This window comes from Suricata suricatta, chromosome 4, assembly GCF_006229205.1.
Source record: "Suricata suricatta isolate VVHF042 chromosome 4, meerkat_22Aug2017_6uvM2_HiC, whole genome shotgun sequence".
Lineage (NCBI taxonomy): Eukaryota > Metazoa > Chordata > Mammalia > Carnivora > Herpestidae > Suricata > Suricata suricatta.
The window spans coordinates 92,869,933-92,888,024 of NC_043703.1; the positions used below are offsets into that span (position 1 = coordinate 92,869,933).

The 18,092-nt window shown below is 47.0% G+C and overlaps 1 protein-coding gene across 6 annotated transcripts in view; it reads left to right on the plus strand.

Moving 5' to 3' along the window:
• The window catches only part of PRKCE (protein kinase C epsilon), a 495,693-nt gene that overhangs the window by 402,936 nt on the left and 74,665 nt on the right, over window positions 1-18,092 (plus strand). For all 6 annotated transcript variants that reach the window (XM_029937296.1, XM_029937293.1, XM_029937291.1 and 3 more), the window contains one exon: window positions 4,773-4,927. In XM_029937296.1, coding sequence (XP_029793156.1) covers window positions 4,773-4,927 — 155 coding nt within the window. The remainder of the gene's footprint in view (window positions 1-4,772; window positions 4,928-18,092) is intronic.

Genomic DNA, 18,092 nt, shown 5'->3' on the forward strand with positions numbered 1-18,092 from the left:
CACATTCAGTGTCCCTTTCTGTTTCCCTCTGTTCTCGAGGGCTCTTCCTTTCACTTGCCAGGACTTCTCCTTCCCCCCTCCCCACCTCCTAAACCTAATTCAGAATTGCGCCATCCAAATTCCTATAGACATGGCCACTTCTACCAGGACCAGTGATATTATTGGAAATAAAATATAGAAAAGGTTTTCCCATGACTGTTTCCTATAAGGATCATAAGTGCTAAGGCCTGGATGACAGACGATTACTCTCGATGGTGGCTAAGAAAGTAATGGCCCAGATACATCGCTTTCACAATCTGATTCGATATAAGAAGGTTTCATACATAACAACACAACATTTTGTGTTGCTTCTTGTGGTTTCCCGTGTTCCGTTTTTAGTTCATTGAAACCAAAGCCTTGACTCATGTCATCTTTCATATCCCCCAGGTAGCCACTCCAGGGCTGGACACCCAAGAAAGACCCGTTGAACTGATAGATTAAATGATGTAGATGTGGAGGGGTCAAGAGATGTCACAGAGTGTGAAGCGAGGACCCATGATTCCCTTAGACGGTGTGTTGGAGAAACTGTTCATCCTGTTACTGGCACATCAAAGGACGACTGTTCCAAGTCCCGTCTTTTGTTGGGCACTCATGTGAAATTGATTCAAAAGCGATAGAATCTTTGCACATATAAACAGCTAACAAATGAGGGAGAATGTGCGTCCAAACAAATCCAATTGGCAGGACATGTGGTGCTGTTGAGAGGAAGCCTCTGACCATTTATCACACCTTGAAAGATGTACAGGGCAGGCCTCGCTTTCCCTTCAAAAGCAGGAAAGGTTAGTGCTCTGGGAAAACAGAGCCTGATGGGAATTTCAAACACATGGTGTGGCCCTTCCGGCTTGCAGGTCATTATTAACTATTCTTACCCTAAATGGCCATGACATATAATCTCTTTCCTAACTTTATTATTTTGCTTACTATCCCAAGACCGTAACTTTTTACACATTCAGGTGAGATTAAGGGAGGAGTAGGTGGAATAAGGCTTTTAAAACCTTTGATTACCTCAGAAAACATATTTGCTTACTTTACCAGGAAGTTGGGGTTTTGTTTTGTTTTGTTTTCTACTGATGCCAAGAGGGGATTAATGAGTAGCTGCTGGGTTTGCCAGCTTTCTTTTGATTTCAGTTTATGTAATTAAGCAGTTCCCAGAATGACTTGAGGTTCTCACTGTGCATCAAAACATGCTTCTCAGATGTGTTAGGTGTGGAGGTCAGAAAGGATCCAACCTCACTGAACCGAGGGAGGGGGAGTAAAAACCTGATCTTGCTTTAGCAGGAGTCCATCCTATTTAAAAAGGATTGATTCTGCTTTGGGGCCATGCACACTGAGGTAAAAGCAGAAGTGGGGCACCTGGGTGGCTCAGTCAGTTGAGCATCCGAATTCAGTTCAGGTCATGATCTCACAGTTCATGGGTTCGAGCCCCGCGTCAGGCTCTGTGCTCACAGCTCAGAGCCTGGAGCCTACTTCTGATTCTGTGTGCCCCTCTCTCTCTGCCCCTCCCCTGCTCATGAGCTGTCTGTCTTTGTCTCTCAAAAATAAATAAATGCTAAAAAAATAAAAAAAAATAAGTTCAGAATGAACTAATATTAGAATAACTCAAAGTGAGGTTAACAATAGAAATAACACTGGGAAGCCAACTCTGGTTTATTGTTGAATTTCCAGCAACTAGAGCCTCGTGCATGGTGAATGTGCAAGAACGTACTAGTAATTCACAAGGTGTCAGGCTCCACTCCTTTTTAGCTGCTAGAGATACAGTAAGGGGTTGCTCATACCCCAGGATGCTTATACGAGCAGGAAGAAGACAACTTGCCCGAGACATGGGAGAGGAACGAGCCTGAAAGCCAAGGGAGCCCAGCATTTGTGGGAAGGGGATGTGGTCAGGAGAAAATGCTGTTAAAAGGACAGGAAAATGAAGACTGGGTACTGGTGGCAGCTATACAACCATCAGCGATGACAGGAATAGGCCGCCTTCAGGGAGCACCAGTCACAAACAGGCATCTTAACATAATTTCATCCCCATAAGACACCTGTAAGGCAAGTCCTGTATCATCTGCTTTTTACAATTGAGAAAACTGAACACAGAGATGAAGTCGTTTGTGTGAGCTCAGATAGCCAGTCAGTGACAGATTCAGATAGGAGCTCTTCTCCATCACTCCATGGACCCTGTTCTTAAACAGCTGGTGGAACAAATGTTCATAAATGGGGCTGGTGGAATAAAAAGCAGCCAAGGAGTGGAGAGGAGTATGGGGAAGCAAAGTTTTCTCCTCTTGAAAGATTTGGAGTCTTTCAAACTCAGCTGAAGAAATACAGCATTGTCGCTAAAGCCCAAGTCCGGGCTGGTGACCCCAGGAACTCACTGTAGTGGTTGCTTCTGATGGCGTGGTTCAGCTAGATCAGGGCAGCATCAGATGCGTGATGCAGCTGCACCTGCTGTATGGAAAGGCTTACCCCCGGTGCTCTAGGGCCGTGGTTCTCAGAGTGGGGTCCTTGGACCAGCAGTGTTGGCATCACCTGGGAACTTGTTAGAGATGCAGATTCTCAGATTCACCACCCCCAGTCTTCCAGATCAAAACCTCAGGGACAAGGGGTGGGACCTGCATTAGAACAAGTCTTTGTGTGATTCTGATGCACAAACCCGTGTTCTTGGGGGATCCTTGAACACAGAAGAGGGAAAATCTGAATAGCTTATAATCCACGCATCTCTCAGGTGCAAAACACCTTGGCAGAGACCACATGGAAGACTGGTTCTGAACGCTGGTTGCACGTCAAGGGTGCATGGGAAGCTTTGAACACTGCCGGTGCCTGAGTCCCACCCTCAGAAATTCTGGTCTCTTTGGGCTGAGGTCAGCCTGAGCATTCGGTTCTTGTAATGAAGACTTGAGTGGGGACTGGATGACTGAGTGGTTGGTTGGCAATGTGGCCTGTGTCTTTTTGAGTCAGAATCAGACTCGGGGAAGAAAACAAGGAAGGTCTTGAAGGGGAAAGGAGACAAATGGAAGAAAAGCCAGACCTTAGGCCCACTGTAAATACCAGTATAGCTTGAATAAATCTGGAGACTGTTGGGGGGACGGGGGAGAAGGTAGTCTGAATTCATAACAATTCTTAATGAGGGACTTATTTTCAGAGCATTTCCAATCATAAAGTAAATATGCTATCAAGACTCCTTCATGAATTAAGAAGTACTGTGATTTTTAGACAGTCTTCAGGGAGACGTTTCTACTAATTTTGGTTGAAAGCAATATGCTCACCTCCTCCTGGCAGCTTCACTCAGACTGTCTCTATGTTAAGAATGTGCTCTTTTCCTCTGGCCTCTCTAATATCGCTGTTTTCCCTGTGCTCCATGAGCATTCCTCCCCTGCTGAGCTGCTCCACTCCTGTCCTGGGCATTCTCAATCTGTCCCCAAATCCTGGGATTTGTTCATGCCCCTACCCCCACATCCTCATTTTCACAGGCCCTAGCTCTGCCCAGAATCCTCCATGGCCCCTGGTTCAGAGAACCCGCCTTACGCTTGCTCTTTCATCCTTGCGACACTCTGCTCCTGTTTTGTTTTCGTCATTCTGCCCATTTCCTGTCTCTACCCCTGGATCAGAAGTTCCGCAGGGACAGTGCTAGCTTGTCATTCTTGGCCTCCCACCCGGCCCACCACCCCACACCCCCACAGCCTTAGGAAATAGGAGTCAAGAAATTCACTGCAAAGTGAACTTCCATCTATCCGCCTCACACATGCTCACGTAGGGCAGATAAAGAAGACCCCTCCTCCAATGAGGTAGGAGTGGGGTTGGGCCATTCAGGAGAAAAGAAGCCACAGGAAAATGTACCAAGATAGAAATTCCAGAAGGAACCTCCTCCAGAGTGAGAAGTGGCCCTCACATCAGGGGCGCTTGCAGCCCCTTTAGTCTGTGGGCCTTTGTAGTAGTTTCCCAGGGCTACCTTTAACATATTACCACCATATGGGGGCTTAAGACAACAGAAATCTATTCTCGAATAGTTCTAGAGGCCACAAATCTGGAACCAGTGACATTGGGCCGAAATCAAGATGTCGGCTGGGTCCTGCTCTCTCCCAAAGTCCTAGGGGGGAGTCCATTGTTGCCTCTTCCTTCTGGTGGCTGCCATGTTCTTTGGCTTGGGACTACATCACCATCGCTACCTCTGCGGCCACATTGCCTTCTCCCTGCTTCGAAATACTCCCCGTGTCTTTCTCTTATAAAGACAACTGTGACTGCAGTTAGGACCCACCCTGGTGATCCAGAATAACTCCCCATCTCAAGATCCTTAGCACATCTGTGAAGTCCTTTTTTCCTCAGGTCACATTTGCATTGTAAGGGATTTGGATGTGGCTATCTTCTGGGGAGCCATTAGATAACCCACCCTGTGTATAAAGGTAACTGGCGCTTCCAAAGGGTCAGAGATGTGCCCAAGGACACACTTCAAGGTCGTCACAGAAATCAAAGACCCAGGTCTCCTTTCTGTCAGCTTTGGGCTTTCTCCACAAGGCTAAGCTGATTCCTGTAAAAATAAAACAGAGAAAGAGATTTAAAATAGCACCTCATGCCCTAATCCATGTGCTGTCAAGATTATTTTTCTTCTATCTGGATTGGGGGCTACCTGGATTCATTCACCTCTGCACCCTCTTCCCGGTCGAGTTCCGTCCGGCTCAAGATGCCCTCTCTGGCCTACGTGGGTTGCTGCAGTGGAATTACCTAAACAGCATTTTCTGCTCTCCTTTCAGGACCGCCTCTTTTTCGTCATGGAGTATGTCAATGGTGGAGACCTCATGTTCCAGATCCAGCGCTCCCGAAAATTCGATGAGCCCCGTTCCCGGTTCTATGCTGCAGAGGTTACGTCAGCCCTCATGTTTCTCCATCAACATGGAGTCATCTACAGGTAGCTCTTCCTTCCTCCTCCTCTCCCCTTCCCTGAAAGCGAAAAAATAAGGAATTCTCCAGATACTTGAACTGCCTTTGGCTCCTGCCCAACTGGTGTCTTAGCAACCCGCTTTAGATTAGTTGTTTGTTCCAATTTGCTCACGGAGGACTTTTTTGGGGGCTGTTTATCACTGTGAATGTTAATATTTGAATAGCCCCAGGAGATCTGGCCCACTGTTAGTGCCTGTTTTGATTGAAAGCCCAAGCACAACATTTTAAAGGCTTGGCGCCGAGCAACCTTGAGGTGACCTTCATTTCTCTCTCTCCCCACCCTCTTCCTTCAACATCAGGGCATTCTCTTTACTTTTTCCTTCTGTGCCATGAGCTTCCTCCCCTTCCCAACTTCTTGCCACTTCCTGAGTTTGTTTGGCTTAGTTGTCTCCAGCAGATAGAATCAGAGAAGGAGGAGTTGCTTTAAGGTCTCTGGGTTTATGATTCGAGGAGGAGGAGGGGAAGGGAGCTAGACAATATCCAAGAGGAAGTGACTGCAGATCATCCAGTACCTTACTGCCGCCCTGTCCCCCTTCCAAGAAAACACAGAACACACACACACACACACACACACACACACACACACACACAAATTTTCCAGTAAAGGAGCAGGGCTATTTACGCAGGCTTTTCTGTGAGGTCAGGAATTCTGGGAGGAGTAAATATTTATAATTAGCAACAAGGCCACTAAAGTTCTTTAAGGTTTTCTCAATGACTGTCAATTTTCATTGCTCCCTCCACCTTTTTTTTTTTTTTTTTTTTTTGATTGGCTAGAAGAATAGCTGGCTGGGTTCAACTCAGAACTTAGTCACCAAAACTTTTCTGACCCTCTCCTGGGAGCAGTGCTCTGACTAAATTTTCTTCAAGGGATTCTGACCAACCACCCCTCCCCCGACTTCCTTTACACTGAAGACTCTTAGTTTCCTAAAGTATGCATCTCTCTGCTCAAAACTAGTCAGGACCCTCTCTGCCTTAAAAATAAATTAAAAAAAAAAACAAATAAACAACTAGTCAGGACCTCCTCATGGCCTACATAATAAAGCCCATGCTTTTTAGCCCCTGGTCATGGCCCCCCACATCTTACACCCACGTGTTTATTTCCTATTGCTTCGTAACAAAATACTACAGCCTCAGGGGCTTAAAACAACACTCATTTCTTCAAAATACTACAGCCTCAGGGGCTTAAAACAATACTCATTTCTTATCTCCTAGTTTCCGTGGATCAGGAGTTCAGGCGTCATGTGCCCCAGCTCTCTGCCCGGGGTCTCTCTACTGTGATCAGGGTGCCAGACCAGGCTGCATGCTTGTCTGAGTCTGGGGCCCTCTTCCGAGCTCACGTGCTGGTAGGCAGAATTCATTTCTTTGAAGCACGTGGCTGGCTTCTTTAAGACCAGCAGCGGAGAAAGCCTTTCTTGCGTTGAGTCTCTAACTTCAGGGAAGGCTTGGACCCTCTTTTAAAAGGACCACTTGATTAGATCAGGTCTGCCCAGGATAATCTCCCTTTTGTTTCACTCAAATGATTAGGGACCTTTATTCTATCTGCAAACGCCCTTTGTCCTATAATGCCACATAATCACATAGTGACAGCATATCATCTTTTCCACCTCCTTCTCGTTAGAGGTAAGTCACAGTTTCCACCATGCTTGGGGCAGGGGTTACACCAGCCTGTGACTCACTGGGGATCAGCTTAGCTTGTGTCTGCTGGAGCCCAGTACATCTTTCTCTCCTCACTCCCCGTGGCTCCTGGTTGGGGTCTCGCCAAGTTTTGTAGCTTTTTCTCAAACTTACCTGTCAATTCCCAACCTTCAGTGCTTATTTCCTCCTCTCCCCTCCTCTGTCCAGCCCAGAGGCCGCACACAATACTGCCCGCCTGCACAAAGCCTGGTCCCACCAGCCAGAGTAGTTCTCTCCACCCCAGAAACTTGCATTTGCAATTTAGCAATGAATGGGATTTGAGACTTCCTTTCGTTGCTGTGCCTCCCACTGTCCACCTTGTGTTAGCATTAGGCGCTGGGCTTTGCTATGGATCCTTCACCAAGTTGCAAATGCCCTTAAGGATCTTCGCTTCGCTTCGCTTCTCTTCTTTTCTTTCTCCTTCCCAATCATCTTATTTTACATACTCTTATCTTACCCATAGGAAATAGTCAACAAATGACCATTGACTTCAATTAGTTTAACCCTAATCTCTCCTCTCCAGCCCCCGGCCCAGCAGCTCACAAGCCAGTTCGAGGCACAGGAGTGAGTTAGGTGTGCGAAGAGCTCACCCATCCTGAGAGGCAGTGCACTGTTAGGTGCCCTCGGTGGCAGGCAGAATTGCTGTCCTTTGAGATGTCCTCCCCATTCCATCCCAATTAGGCATGGGTAGAATAAACTGTCCAATTTGCTAGCGGGGATTCAGAGACTTCCCTTAAATAGCTTGCCCGAGGCCCTACTTGGTCAGTGAAAGACCTAGGAAGTCTAACTGATCAGCAAGCCCGTGCTATATGCCATGACACCTGTTACTCTCTGCCTTTTCAAGTCCAAGTCCGAACTCTTTGGCTTGTCAATGCAGGTATTCCAAAACTTGATTTTCCCTTACATTTCTACTTTTCTCCTTTCCAAGCCCCTCTCATCACACCTGTGAACACTTGCTCTGTGGCTCTTATGCACCTACTTTCCCCTCGCCCCCACCTCCCATGTACTTCTCACCTTTCTGACCCTTTCTCATCAATCTCTGTATTCCCTGGCTCAGCTCTGTCTCCTTTCCAACCTCCATCCTTTCAATGCTGGTTTTCCCAGGGTCTTTATTCCTCCTTACTCCTACCCTAAAAACTTTGCCTGAGCGATTTCAACATTTACATACTTTCAAATGACTCCTGTGTGCCAGCGACTCTATGTCACTATATCCAGTCCCCAGTTATCCCCAGAGCCCCAAACAAGATCTCTCTCCCAAAGCTCTCTCTCTCAAGCCTTGACCTAGGGGGCCTTCTTCCTTCTTCCCAGGTGAGTTTGCAATAGTTTACTGATATGACTCCCTCACCGGCTCTCTCTGTCCTCCGTTTGCTGCCCAGCATTTTTTCAAAGCACACGTATGTCACATGCTCCCCTTCTTAGTATCCTTTAACCCCTAAAGATAAAGTGCAATCCCCTTTGTGGGCCTTCAGACTCCCTCCTGCCCTGGCCCTGCTGTGCACAGGTCTGTGGCCTGGGCCTGGCTTAGGAGTGAAGGGCACAGGCATTGAGTGGCATGCAGCACCAGTCAGCTCTGTTTCTGTGGGTCGTTTCAGCCCAGGAAAAGGGTGTTTTCTCTACCCAGAGATGCCTTATTGTGTTTCTCACAAAGATACCATAAGTGCTAACTGGGCCCCAGTAGCCCCCAGCGTTCTTGTGACCCTTATCATTGTTCCCTCTAACTGCATACCCCACCCTCTAGGTGCTCCAAATTATTTGCCATTCTTCACCCCTTCCCCCCCACCCTGCCCAGTACCATTCTCTTTCATTTCTCTGAGCCTTTGTACACCTGTCCCTGGAAATCCCTTGTGTCTTGACCAGTGAGTGTTCCTAGTCCGCATCCGTGTTCTGACTGCCTCAGAGTCCCTGGTTTAAAAAGTGTGCGGATTCCATAATATCGGAGAAGCGGAAACAGATGAGGGTATCGGTGAGAGAAGAATGGCCCTGGGTTTATGATTGCTGAGGCTGGGGGATGGGTACCCGGGGCTCCAGGTTCCTACCTGCTGTTTATATGTTTAAATTTGCTGTAACTGTAATATCTTTAAAAAAAAAAAAAAAGAATAGCAACTCCAGGGTAACAGTCCTAGAGTTTTTGATTCGGTAGGTCTGGAATATGGGGTTTGGGGATCTGTGTTTTTTTGTAAAGTGTTCCTCAGGTGACTTGGGGGACCACAGATCAAGAGAAATTCTGTTGTGCCTTTGGAACTATGCCGAGTCCCCTGTGGGAGGCACTCCCGAACCACCAGGCTGTCCTCCCAGTCATCCTCCCCTGAGCCACATCAGGTCTCTGTACCAGGCATCTAGAAGATTCTCTTTACAGGGCTTCTATTTTTACTTAAGATGCCTGTTCCATGATGGAGAACGCCACACAAGAGTGCTTGCCTGGCTGGCCTAGAACAGTAGCCTGCTTATAGTTGGTGTTCATTAAATATTTGTACCTCTATAGAGTCTGTAATGTTCTAGAGCCTTCCAGTCCAGTGGGCTGCTACCTCATAGGCACGTATTGATTAAAAGTCTGTGTTGGAAGCATTCCTCACTCCGTGGCCCTAATAGCCCCTCAGTTCCTTCATATCTCTCGTTTTATGGGTTAGTGAGGATGATATGATCTCTGTCTCCCATGATGCTTTGTGCTAAGGGGCTGTCGGTCTGCATGCAGCCTGTAAAAGAAGGCTGTGAGTGTCTTGCTGTTGTGAAGCCCAGGGGGAGACCCGATTTTGTGTGATGCAAGGGCTCCCTTGGGAGATTGGCAAGGCTGGGTTTTGGGGCAGGAAGCTGATGGCTGGAGTTGAGACTGAATTTTCTGGCCTTCCTGCTGGAATGTATACACTCACTAATTAGCAGCTAATTGGCCAGTGTTCAAGAACTAAGGAAAAAAGTCATTCCTCTGGCTGGTGGCTCACACTTAATGACAGAGAGCCCATAGCCCCCTTTCTTCTGTCTTTGAGCCCGGTTCCAGCACCAGGCAGCACAGGGCAGGGTGCCTGGGGCTCCTCTGTGTGGCTCACTGTGAGGCCACTCTTCCCAACTATGGCTTAGAAAGAATCTCTTCCCCTCCTTTACACACATACACCATGAAAGGTAGAGGTTTTGAAGGGGGGACCTTCTTTAAGAGTGGGTTCAGCGGCGACCTGGTGGCTCAGTCAGTTAAGAGTCAGACTTCTGCTTGGGTCATGATCTCACGGTTCACAAGTTCTAGTCCTGCATTGGGCTCTCTGCTGACAGCTCAGAGCCTGGAATCTGCTTTGGATTCTGTGTCTCCCTCTCTCTCTGCCCCTCTCCTGCTCCTAGTGCCTCTCTATCTCTCTCAAAAATAAATAAACACTTTTTTAAAAACTTTTAAAAAATCTGCCTTATAAAAAAGAAAGAGTAGGTTCAGAGAACTTTCTCTTTCTCTATATCAGGCTCAGTGTTTGTCCATTTTCCTCTGAGCAGCCCTGTTGGGAGCAGTGGACTCTCAGCATACCCCTCTCTGTGCAACATGAGAGAGAGAGACAGACAGACAGACAGACAGACAGTGTGATCCACCCCAGGTGGAGAGGACAGCTGGGGGCCCCGGGAAGAGAAATGAAGGCTTGGCATTCAAGACTGTATCTTCGTGTCCTTAGAGTTCGGAAGCCAGGACCTTTGTGGTGGAGGGCGGTAGAGAACGTGGCCACTGTCACACTGGCCAAGTGTCTTAACTGTGTCCTCACTTCTAAAGTGGGGATGATAGTTGTACATATACCTATCTCGTGAGGTTGTAGAGATTTTGTGATTTAATAGACTTAAGTAATTTTGAATACTGCCTGCCACACAGTAGGTCCTCAATAAAGCTTAGCTATCATATCTTGATTTTTATTAAAATATATCAAAAGAACATTGGAGATCTTTTATCCAGCCCAGGCTCCAAAAGGGGTTCCTGGAATCTTATTAGAAGAATGAATCCCTTTTTCCTTCTTTTAGGATTTGATTCTTTTTTTTTTTTAATTATGAAAGTAGTAGTCATAGGAAAAATAAAAATTTAAGCAGCAGAGAGAGGGATGCAGTCAGTTTTCCCTTCACCAGGCTTGCAGCCACCCCGACAGCTTCTAGAGAATCCTTCGAGAACTCTTCTTGAGCAAGTTGCCGAACCTCGCATTGACCTGGAGCTCAGACAAAGCCTGCATTGTCTCCCTCCTGCAGGAGCAGAGCGCCAGCCCTGGAAGTCAGACTGAGCAGGTCCAGGTGAAAGCAAGTGGGAAATGACAAGGCATTTTATTCATGGGAAGTCTCGTTGATGAATAACATCTCACTGTGAAAACTAAAATTTGGTCTCTATCTAGCATCGGGGGCTATGGCTTTGAACGCTCTCCTCCTCCCTTAATTCTTCAGAACTTTCCGTCTGTAATGAACCATCATCACCATTGTTCCCCAAGAGCTATCCTGCTCTGGGGGCCTCTTGCGTGCCTGGTGCCAGAAGTGGGGGCAGTGGGGCAGCAGGAGGAGAGAGAAGGGTGTCTCTGCTTTGGCTCACTCTAGATCACTCTGTACTCAAGACATGCTTAGAAAAGCCTTTCCTTGTTGATGATCATATTCGTAAGAAGTCAAATAAGAGTGAAGAGCATGAAGCAATGATTTAGACAAAACCTCAGAGTACCTAATAAACTGGAATCTTAAATGCCTTGTTCTCAGCAGGACCGGGGGACAAAGCCAACAGGGGGAGGCTGGGGGGAAGGTTCCCCTCGACAGAGCTGGAGACATAGTGAGGTCCCTAGCAATGCTTATGAGCCAGAGCCCCCTGGAAAATGCACACTGAGTCATGATGTAAACCGCAGCCTTGTTTTCCTGCTCGTCCAGTGGGGAGCCTGTGTGCCTAGTTCTTGATCCTCAGAATCCCCTCCTGCTGTTGGCACAATTAGACATTTCTTGACTTGGTGAAGGTCTCCAGTTAAAGCCTGTGCTAACAAATGGAAGTCCTAATATTTAGAGTCCTATCTTCTTTCACTACATTCTTGATTTCTCTCACACTAATAAAAGCAGAGGATGAGGAGGGATGAGAAGGATTTCTTCTTCTTCCTTCCCAGGCTTCCATAACCTGTCCTCAGAAAATCACCTGGGACATTTGGGGGTCTTTTTCCCCACAGAGCATTGTCCCTTACTGTCAGCCTTTCCTCAGCCATTCTAGAAAATGATATTGTGCTAAAACCCTTCTAAGGATGTCAGGGCTGAGCGTGTAATAAGAGGGTGGCAGGAATCTCAAATGCTAAATCAAGGAGGGCCCAGAGACGATCTAATCCAATTCTGTTTTCTAGATGCAGAACTCGAAACCAGAGCTGGGCAGTAACTCCCCAACCTTTACACAGTGAGACACTATAAAGCTCCGATGTTATTTTAATGAGAGATACACATATAGATAAAGATTCAGACTGTTCTACAAGGTGCCTAAACAAATAAAAAGGCATTTCCCACCCTCCCTCCCCTCCCACCCAGTTACCTCTTCTACAGAGACCCATTTTCAGTCTTTCTGGCTGCTGCCTTTGGTATGAACCTCAGTATTTCTAAATAACATGCTTTATTGTTACTTTTGTCAAACTTTATTTTAGGCGTTCTGTAAGTGACTTTCCACTGTGGAAGTAAGAGCTTGGTCCTCTGACCCACGCCCTACCCGCACACTGGCCCACCGCACCTGCACTCCGGTCCCGACCCTCCTTCCTCCCTTAGAGTCTACTGCAATCCTGGTTTAATGAATATACGTCTTATACGTTATTATGACTGTGAAAGGCTGTTTGGAACTAAGCCCCATGGTAAGCAATCATCACTTTTCCTATACATTTTCTTTCTTTGTTCTCCCTGGAGATATTCATTATCTCCTTGCCTTCTACATGGTTATTAGTTCAATACAAACTCTACAAATTGTCCACATCTCCCTGAAGGACAATTCCGTGCAATGGGTGTTCTGTACATATTCTGAACATACACATGTTCCTGAGTGACTCTCCCAGAGCCTTCCAGACCATTCCAGTCTGAACATCACCCCCACACCTGCTGTCCGGCTACCATCCTGGGCTCTCCCTCCTCCACCACTAGGCTTCGTCTGGCCTCTGTCCCCTGTGAATCTCTGATCTTGTATCCCACATCTCCCCTTTCTCCATATATTCCCTCGATGTGAAGCAGCCCTAACAGGTTTTTGAGGAAAAGGATGGGATATAAATTTTCAGGACCTTTCTTTTATATATAAAACCATCTTTCTCTACTGTCAAACCTGCTAAAGACTTTGGCTGTGTATAGAACTTTAGATTGAAATCCATTTTCACTCCAAATTTGGAGGTATTGTCCCATTGCCTTCTTACTTCCTTCAGAAGTCCCCAGCTATCTTGATTCTTGATCCTTTTATAAGGATTGATTTCTTTTTTTCCTGGAAGCTGGGCGATTACTTAATGATGTGGCATAGGCCATTTTTCATCCATTGCACTGGGCTCCAGGTAGATTTTTACAATTTAGAAAATCATGTTCTTCAGCTCTGGAAAATATTTCTTTAATGATTCCTTCTGTTTTCTCTTTCCAGAACTGTCATTTGGGTATTGGATTAGTCAACTCGGGCTTGATCGTAAATGGATCGGGCTGGCTACGTGGTTGGAGAGCCCCTGATTGTCAGTATTTTTAGAACTTTCCTCTTTGAATGTTCAGATTGCCCTGGGGAGACTCTTCCAGCATCCTGCCTGAGGAGAGAGGGCTAGGCAGCCACGTGGGGCCCCACTGTGGGAGCCACAGGAGGAGGGAGACCTGGAGGGCCCCGCTCCCAGGATACATTGTCCACAGAACTCCTCATTTCCAGTTCTGTGTCCTGGTGCCTGCCCTCAGCCCCCATCCCACCCTGGGTCCAGAGACCCTGTTTCTCTTCTTCAGAGAATAAACCCCTGGGGGGAAGGGGCAATGCAGAGTGAAGAAGAGAATCTGGGTTTGCGGTTGCTTTTCAGCCAACTATTTGTATTTTCTCTCTTTCCGCCTTCATCTCCAGAAGTAACTGTTACTGCAAATTCCTGAGCTTTGGGTGGGACAGAGGATGGGAGATTCTGTGGTGCCAATGTAACTCTTCTTGACTTTCCCCCTTGTGGGTTCTGGATTCAGCTCTTTTCTCAAGTCTACTGAGTTATTCACCACTCATCCCTTTGCTTGGCAGCCTCCAAAATTGTGTTGCTGTTGTTTCTTCTTCTCCCCATCTTGGTGTACTTAGGCCTTGGTGTGTAATTTCAGGAAGGAGAGAAAAGTAGTTGTGGCTCTGCAAGCTACTCTCTTTATCCAGAAGTCAATAACAACAACAACAACAACAACAGCCACAGCCCACCACCACAGCAGCAGCCACCATGAATAGCAAGACCTTTCTTTAGCCTTTGTTACAAACCAGAGGATTCTGCATGCGTCACGCCTGTTAACTCATTCAGTCCTCATAGCAGCCCTCTGCAGTAGACACTGCCATTGTCCATGGGATTTGTGATCTTTCCAAAGTCCCACCCCACTGCTGCCAATGTCCTGTCTCCTTGACAGGCCAGCTGTGATCTCATGTGGGCAACACTTGTATGTTGGAGACAGCGCTGAGTCTGGACTCTGAGAACTGCGGCCGCGTCCCGGCTCTGACTCACCTTTGTAGGGTTTTCCTGGGCAGGATCCTCAAGCGGCTTGAAATGATTCTCATTCTCCTATGCAACCGCCAGGCCTGGTTTTGAGAATCACGTGAGAAGGCATTTACGGAAGTACAATCCTTGGCACCTTGGAGGCTCCAGAAATATTTGTTAGGTAAATAAGTTACAGAGTCAGAGGATGTTTTATACTGAGTTGTGTCCCCTCCAAATTCATATGTCAAAGCCCCAGGCCCCCAGACCTTAGAACACAGCTGGTTATTTGGAGGGAGGACCTTGAAAGAGGTAAAAGGTAAAATGGGGTCACATGGGTGGCCCTTAATCTGATATGACTAGTGTCATTATAAGAAGAGGAAATTGGGACACAGAAATGCACCGAGAGGGTCCATGTAAAAATACCAGGAAAAGATGCATTTATAAGCCAAAGAGAGAGCCTTCAGAAGAAATCCTGCCAGCACCTTAGTGCGGGATTTGTAGCCTCAGAAAATAAATTTCCATTAAGTCATTCAATCTGTGATACTTTGTTACGACAGCCCTAGCAAACTAATACTGAAGTCCCAGGTTCAAGCCCTAGCACTGCCACTTACTAATTGGTGTCGCCCTGGGCCTCAGTTTCCTCATCTCTGAAATGAAGCTACTAATGATAAATAAAATAAGATGGCCAGACCTGCAGTCTCAGCATAAATTGAAAGATTTTAATCAGCAGATGCACCCAGAAAGGGCTCCGGAAGTTGTTTGGGGCCCTGGAAGCCTTGCAGACATCACTCGGCAGCGATGACGGTGTAGTAGTGCCCCTGTTCGAGGAGAGCAGCGTGGTGGGCATGTGATGCCGTGTCCCCAGTGCAAGTAAAAGGGCCCACCTAGGGCAGAGCCAGGCACTGTTTCAGAAAAGGGGGCCTCTCTTTGGTGATACTCCAATACTGTGAGCCCTCAGAGGCCCTGGGCCAGGAGGGGCAACTCCTGATAAATGCACCTGGCAGTGACCACTGGGCTGAACAGATGTGCTGGCCCTGGGAAGCTGCAAGGTCTGTCTCTGGCGCCGCAGCCTTTCTGCTGGGCTCCATTTGCACCCACCCATCGTCCCCACCCCCTCACCTGCACCACATGCTCCCACGTGACCTGCTTCCCCAAACACGCTAATTTTAGAAATGTGCATTTTGGTCATGAGAACCATTCTTTTGCCCTCCTGGTGAAGGAACACTAAATATCAAGAGTATTTCAGATTTCAGGAGTAGGTGCTTTTTTGTGGGTCCAGGTTTCTTTAAATGTGAGATCATCTTTACCCCAAACTGTTTGGTGTTGCCTGCCCATCACAGTGTGGGGTGAAGTTGCCTAGACATGAGAAAGGGGAAGGAGAATGAGAGGAGATTGAGCTGCTTGGGCTGAAAAGCCAACTTTACAGTCCTCTGAGGAAGCCACATTATTGCTGATCTGATCAGAAGTAGGATTCTGACTCTCATTGACATTGGACATTCAGAGCAAACAGGAAGCTTAGAACAGAGGGAAATTCCTGATTAAATGTGTTTCAGTGTCAGCTAATAGTATGTGTTAAAAAAAAATTTATCAGGGACTTTGTCATCTATTTTTGTGTCTCTCATGACACCTAACCGTAGAGCTGAGAACCTGATATGGTGATTAAGGACTTCTGGGCTCACACTCTGTCTCCACTGCTCATTTGGTATTTGATTTGGGGCAAGGACCTTCCTAAACCTCAGTTTCTTCATCTGTAAAGTGGGGATGTCCCCTTCCTCCGAGGGATCTTGTGAGAAGCAAATGCATATCGAAATAATTACGATTATGTCCAGGACAAAGTAAACACTTGTTAAATGTTAGCTACGATTCTCCGCGTGGTATTGTTCCATTTTACACGTGGTGGAGTGAACAGCGGGTAAGATTCATTTTGTCCATCTTGAGAATTTCACCCCGAGTGTATTGTGCCGGCTGGCAAATGGAGGAAAACCACCTTGTCACATTAGAGCTTCTAAGCAAAGACTAATCTGAGGAGGTAGGAACTGCCGTAGGAGTAGAGATCCAATATCTGTATATTCACTGTCATTTTAGGACTCTAAAATGTGCCCTAGAAAGTAGAGGTCTTGGAACATGTGTTACTGCAGTGTAGCTGGTAAGAACCTGAACCCTCCTAGGTTTAGTCCTATGATTTTGTTTCTTCAACGCTTTTGGCTAATGATTGAACTACTAAAAATGGGAATTGATTTAGCAAACAATGGGTGGCTCCACCCTGTGGTAGGCAGAGTGTGTGTGAACATCTGAGTTGGTCCTGTCATCTCATGGGCCCTGGCTGAGTCCAGAATGATTCGGGCAGGGGATGAGGGGACAACTTACCTCAGCACATTGAGGCCACAGTGGTCACCCTTCATTGACTTTGCTTCTTTCTTTGGTCATATGGGAACAGGCTGATTAATTCCTTGCAGATTAATTATGATGAAACAAGGAGTTGATGCGCTTTCTTGCTCAGAAGTCTGCAATCACACTCTGTTCAATCAGGATGATGTCTTCTACCTCTTCCCCAATGCCATCCCCAAGCTGACACTTTTAACTAGCTTCGTCTCTGGGATTTATGTACATTCTCTTGCTACCCCATCCCCACCCCCCAGCTTTTCAAGTGTGTCTCCCACCAAGTTCCTCCTCGAGTATCTTTCTGAGCCTAACAGGTGTCCTTATAAACACAGCCACACCCTGTTCATGTAGCGCCTAGAACCCGAACATTACCAGTCCCAGGACACCTTCCTCCCTTTGCCTTCTCCTGGAGTACTATACCTTCTTTTTCACTTTTTATTTTTCCTAACTCACATCCTTTGAGATTCTGTCTCAGCTCATCTCCACCCCTGCCCCACCCCCCTGCCGCCAGCACTTTCCAGCACGGTGAGTCCTCCTTCTGTTCACACTGCATATGCTACGTTATATATTTCTCACATCATATTGTAACTGTTTCTTGGTTGGAAGATATAGAGACAGCTTCTCCAGTTATGCTGAACTTAACGGTTTCCCCCCATGGCCTTTGGTGTCTTGGCCAACCCATTCAAACATAAGGAGAAAACCCCTCTGGGAAGGTGGGAGAATTTTCTAAACATATTTGGCCCCAGGATTTTTTTTTTTTTAAGAAAGTGCACAAGCTGAGAGAGGGGCAGAGGGAGAGAGAGAATCTTAAGCAGGCTCCACGCTCAGTACAGAGTCTGACGCAGGGCTCCATCTCACCACCCTGGGATCATGGCCTACACGGAAATCAAGAGTCAGATACTCAACTGACTGAGCCACCTAGGTACTCCCTCAGGGTGTATTTTCTAATGGACGTCTTGCTGACCAACATTCCCCTGGGCTCTTTTCTTTGCACTGTGTCCCTTCCATAGGTCTTTCTATTCTTCAGTGTCTGGTTGATGAAGTACTGCAGTAGAAAGAATAGGGCTGTGAATCAGGGCTCCAAAGTCTAATAGGACTCTGCCTCAGCCGTGTGACCTTAGGCACATTTTCCTTTCTGGACTTCTGTACCCTGCCTGTAGGCGGGATTGGATGATCTAGCTCTGTGACCATAAGATTGTCGTAACCCGACCTCAGTGTCGCGTTACTTTACTGAGCCCCGCGTTGAGGCGCCAATTGTCAATTGTCGTAACCCTGGCAATCGGGTGGTACCTGTTTCGTCCGTCAGCCCCCACCGGTGGCAGGGCGGAGAATCATAGTGGGTCCTTCTCCTGAGGGAGGGAGAGAAAAAAGGGGGCAGGAGAGGGAGACGCAGAGAGTAAAGACAGAACACACGGTTCTCCAATCATGCGAAAGAGCGTTTATTCAAAGAACTGTTCTTTATATAGTCTT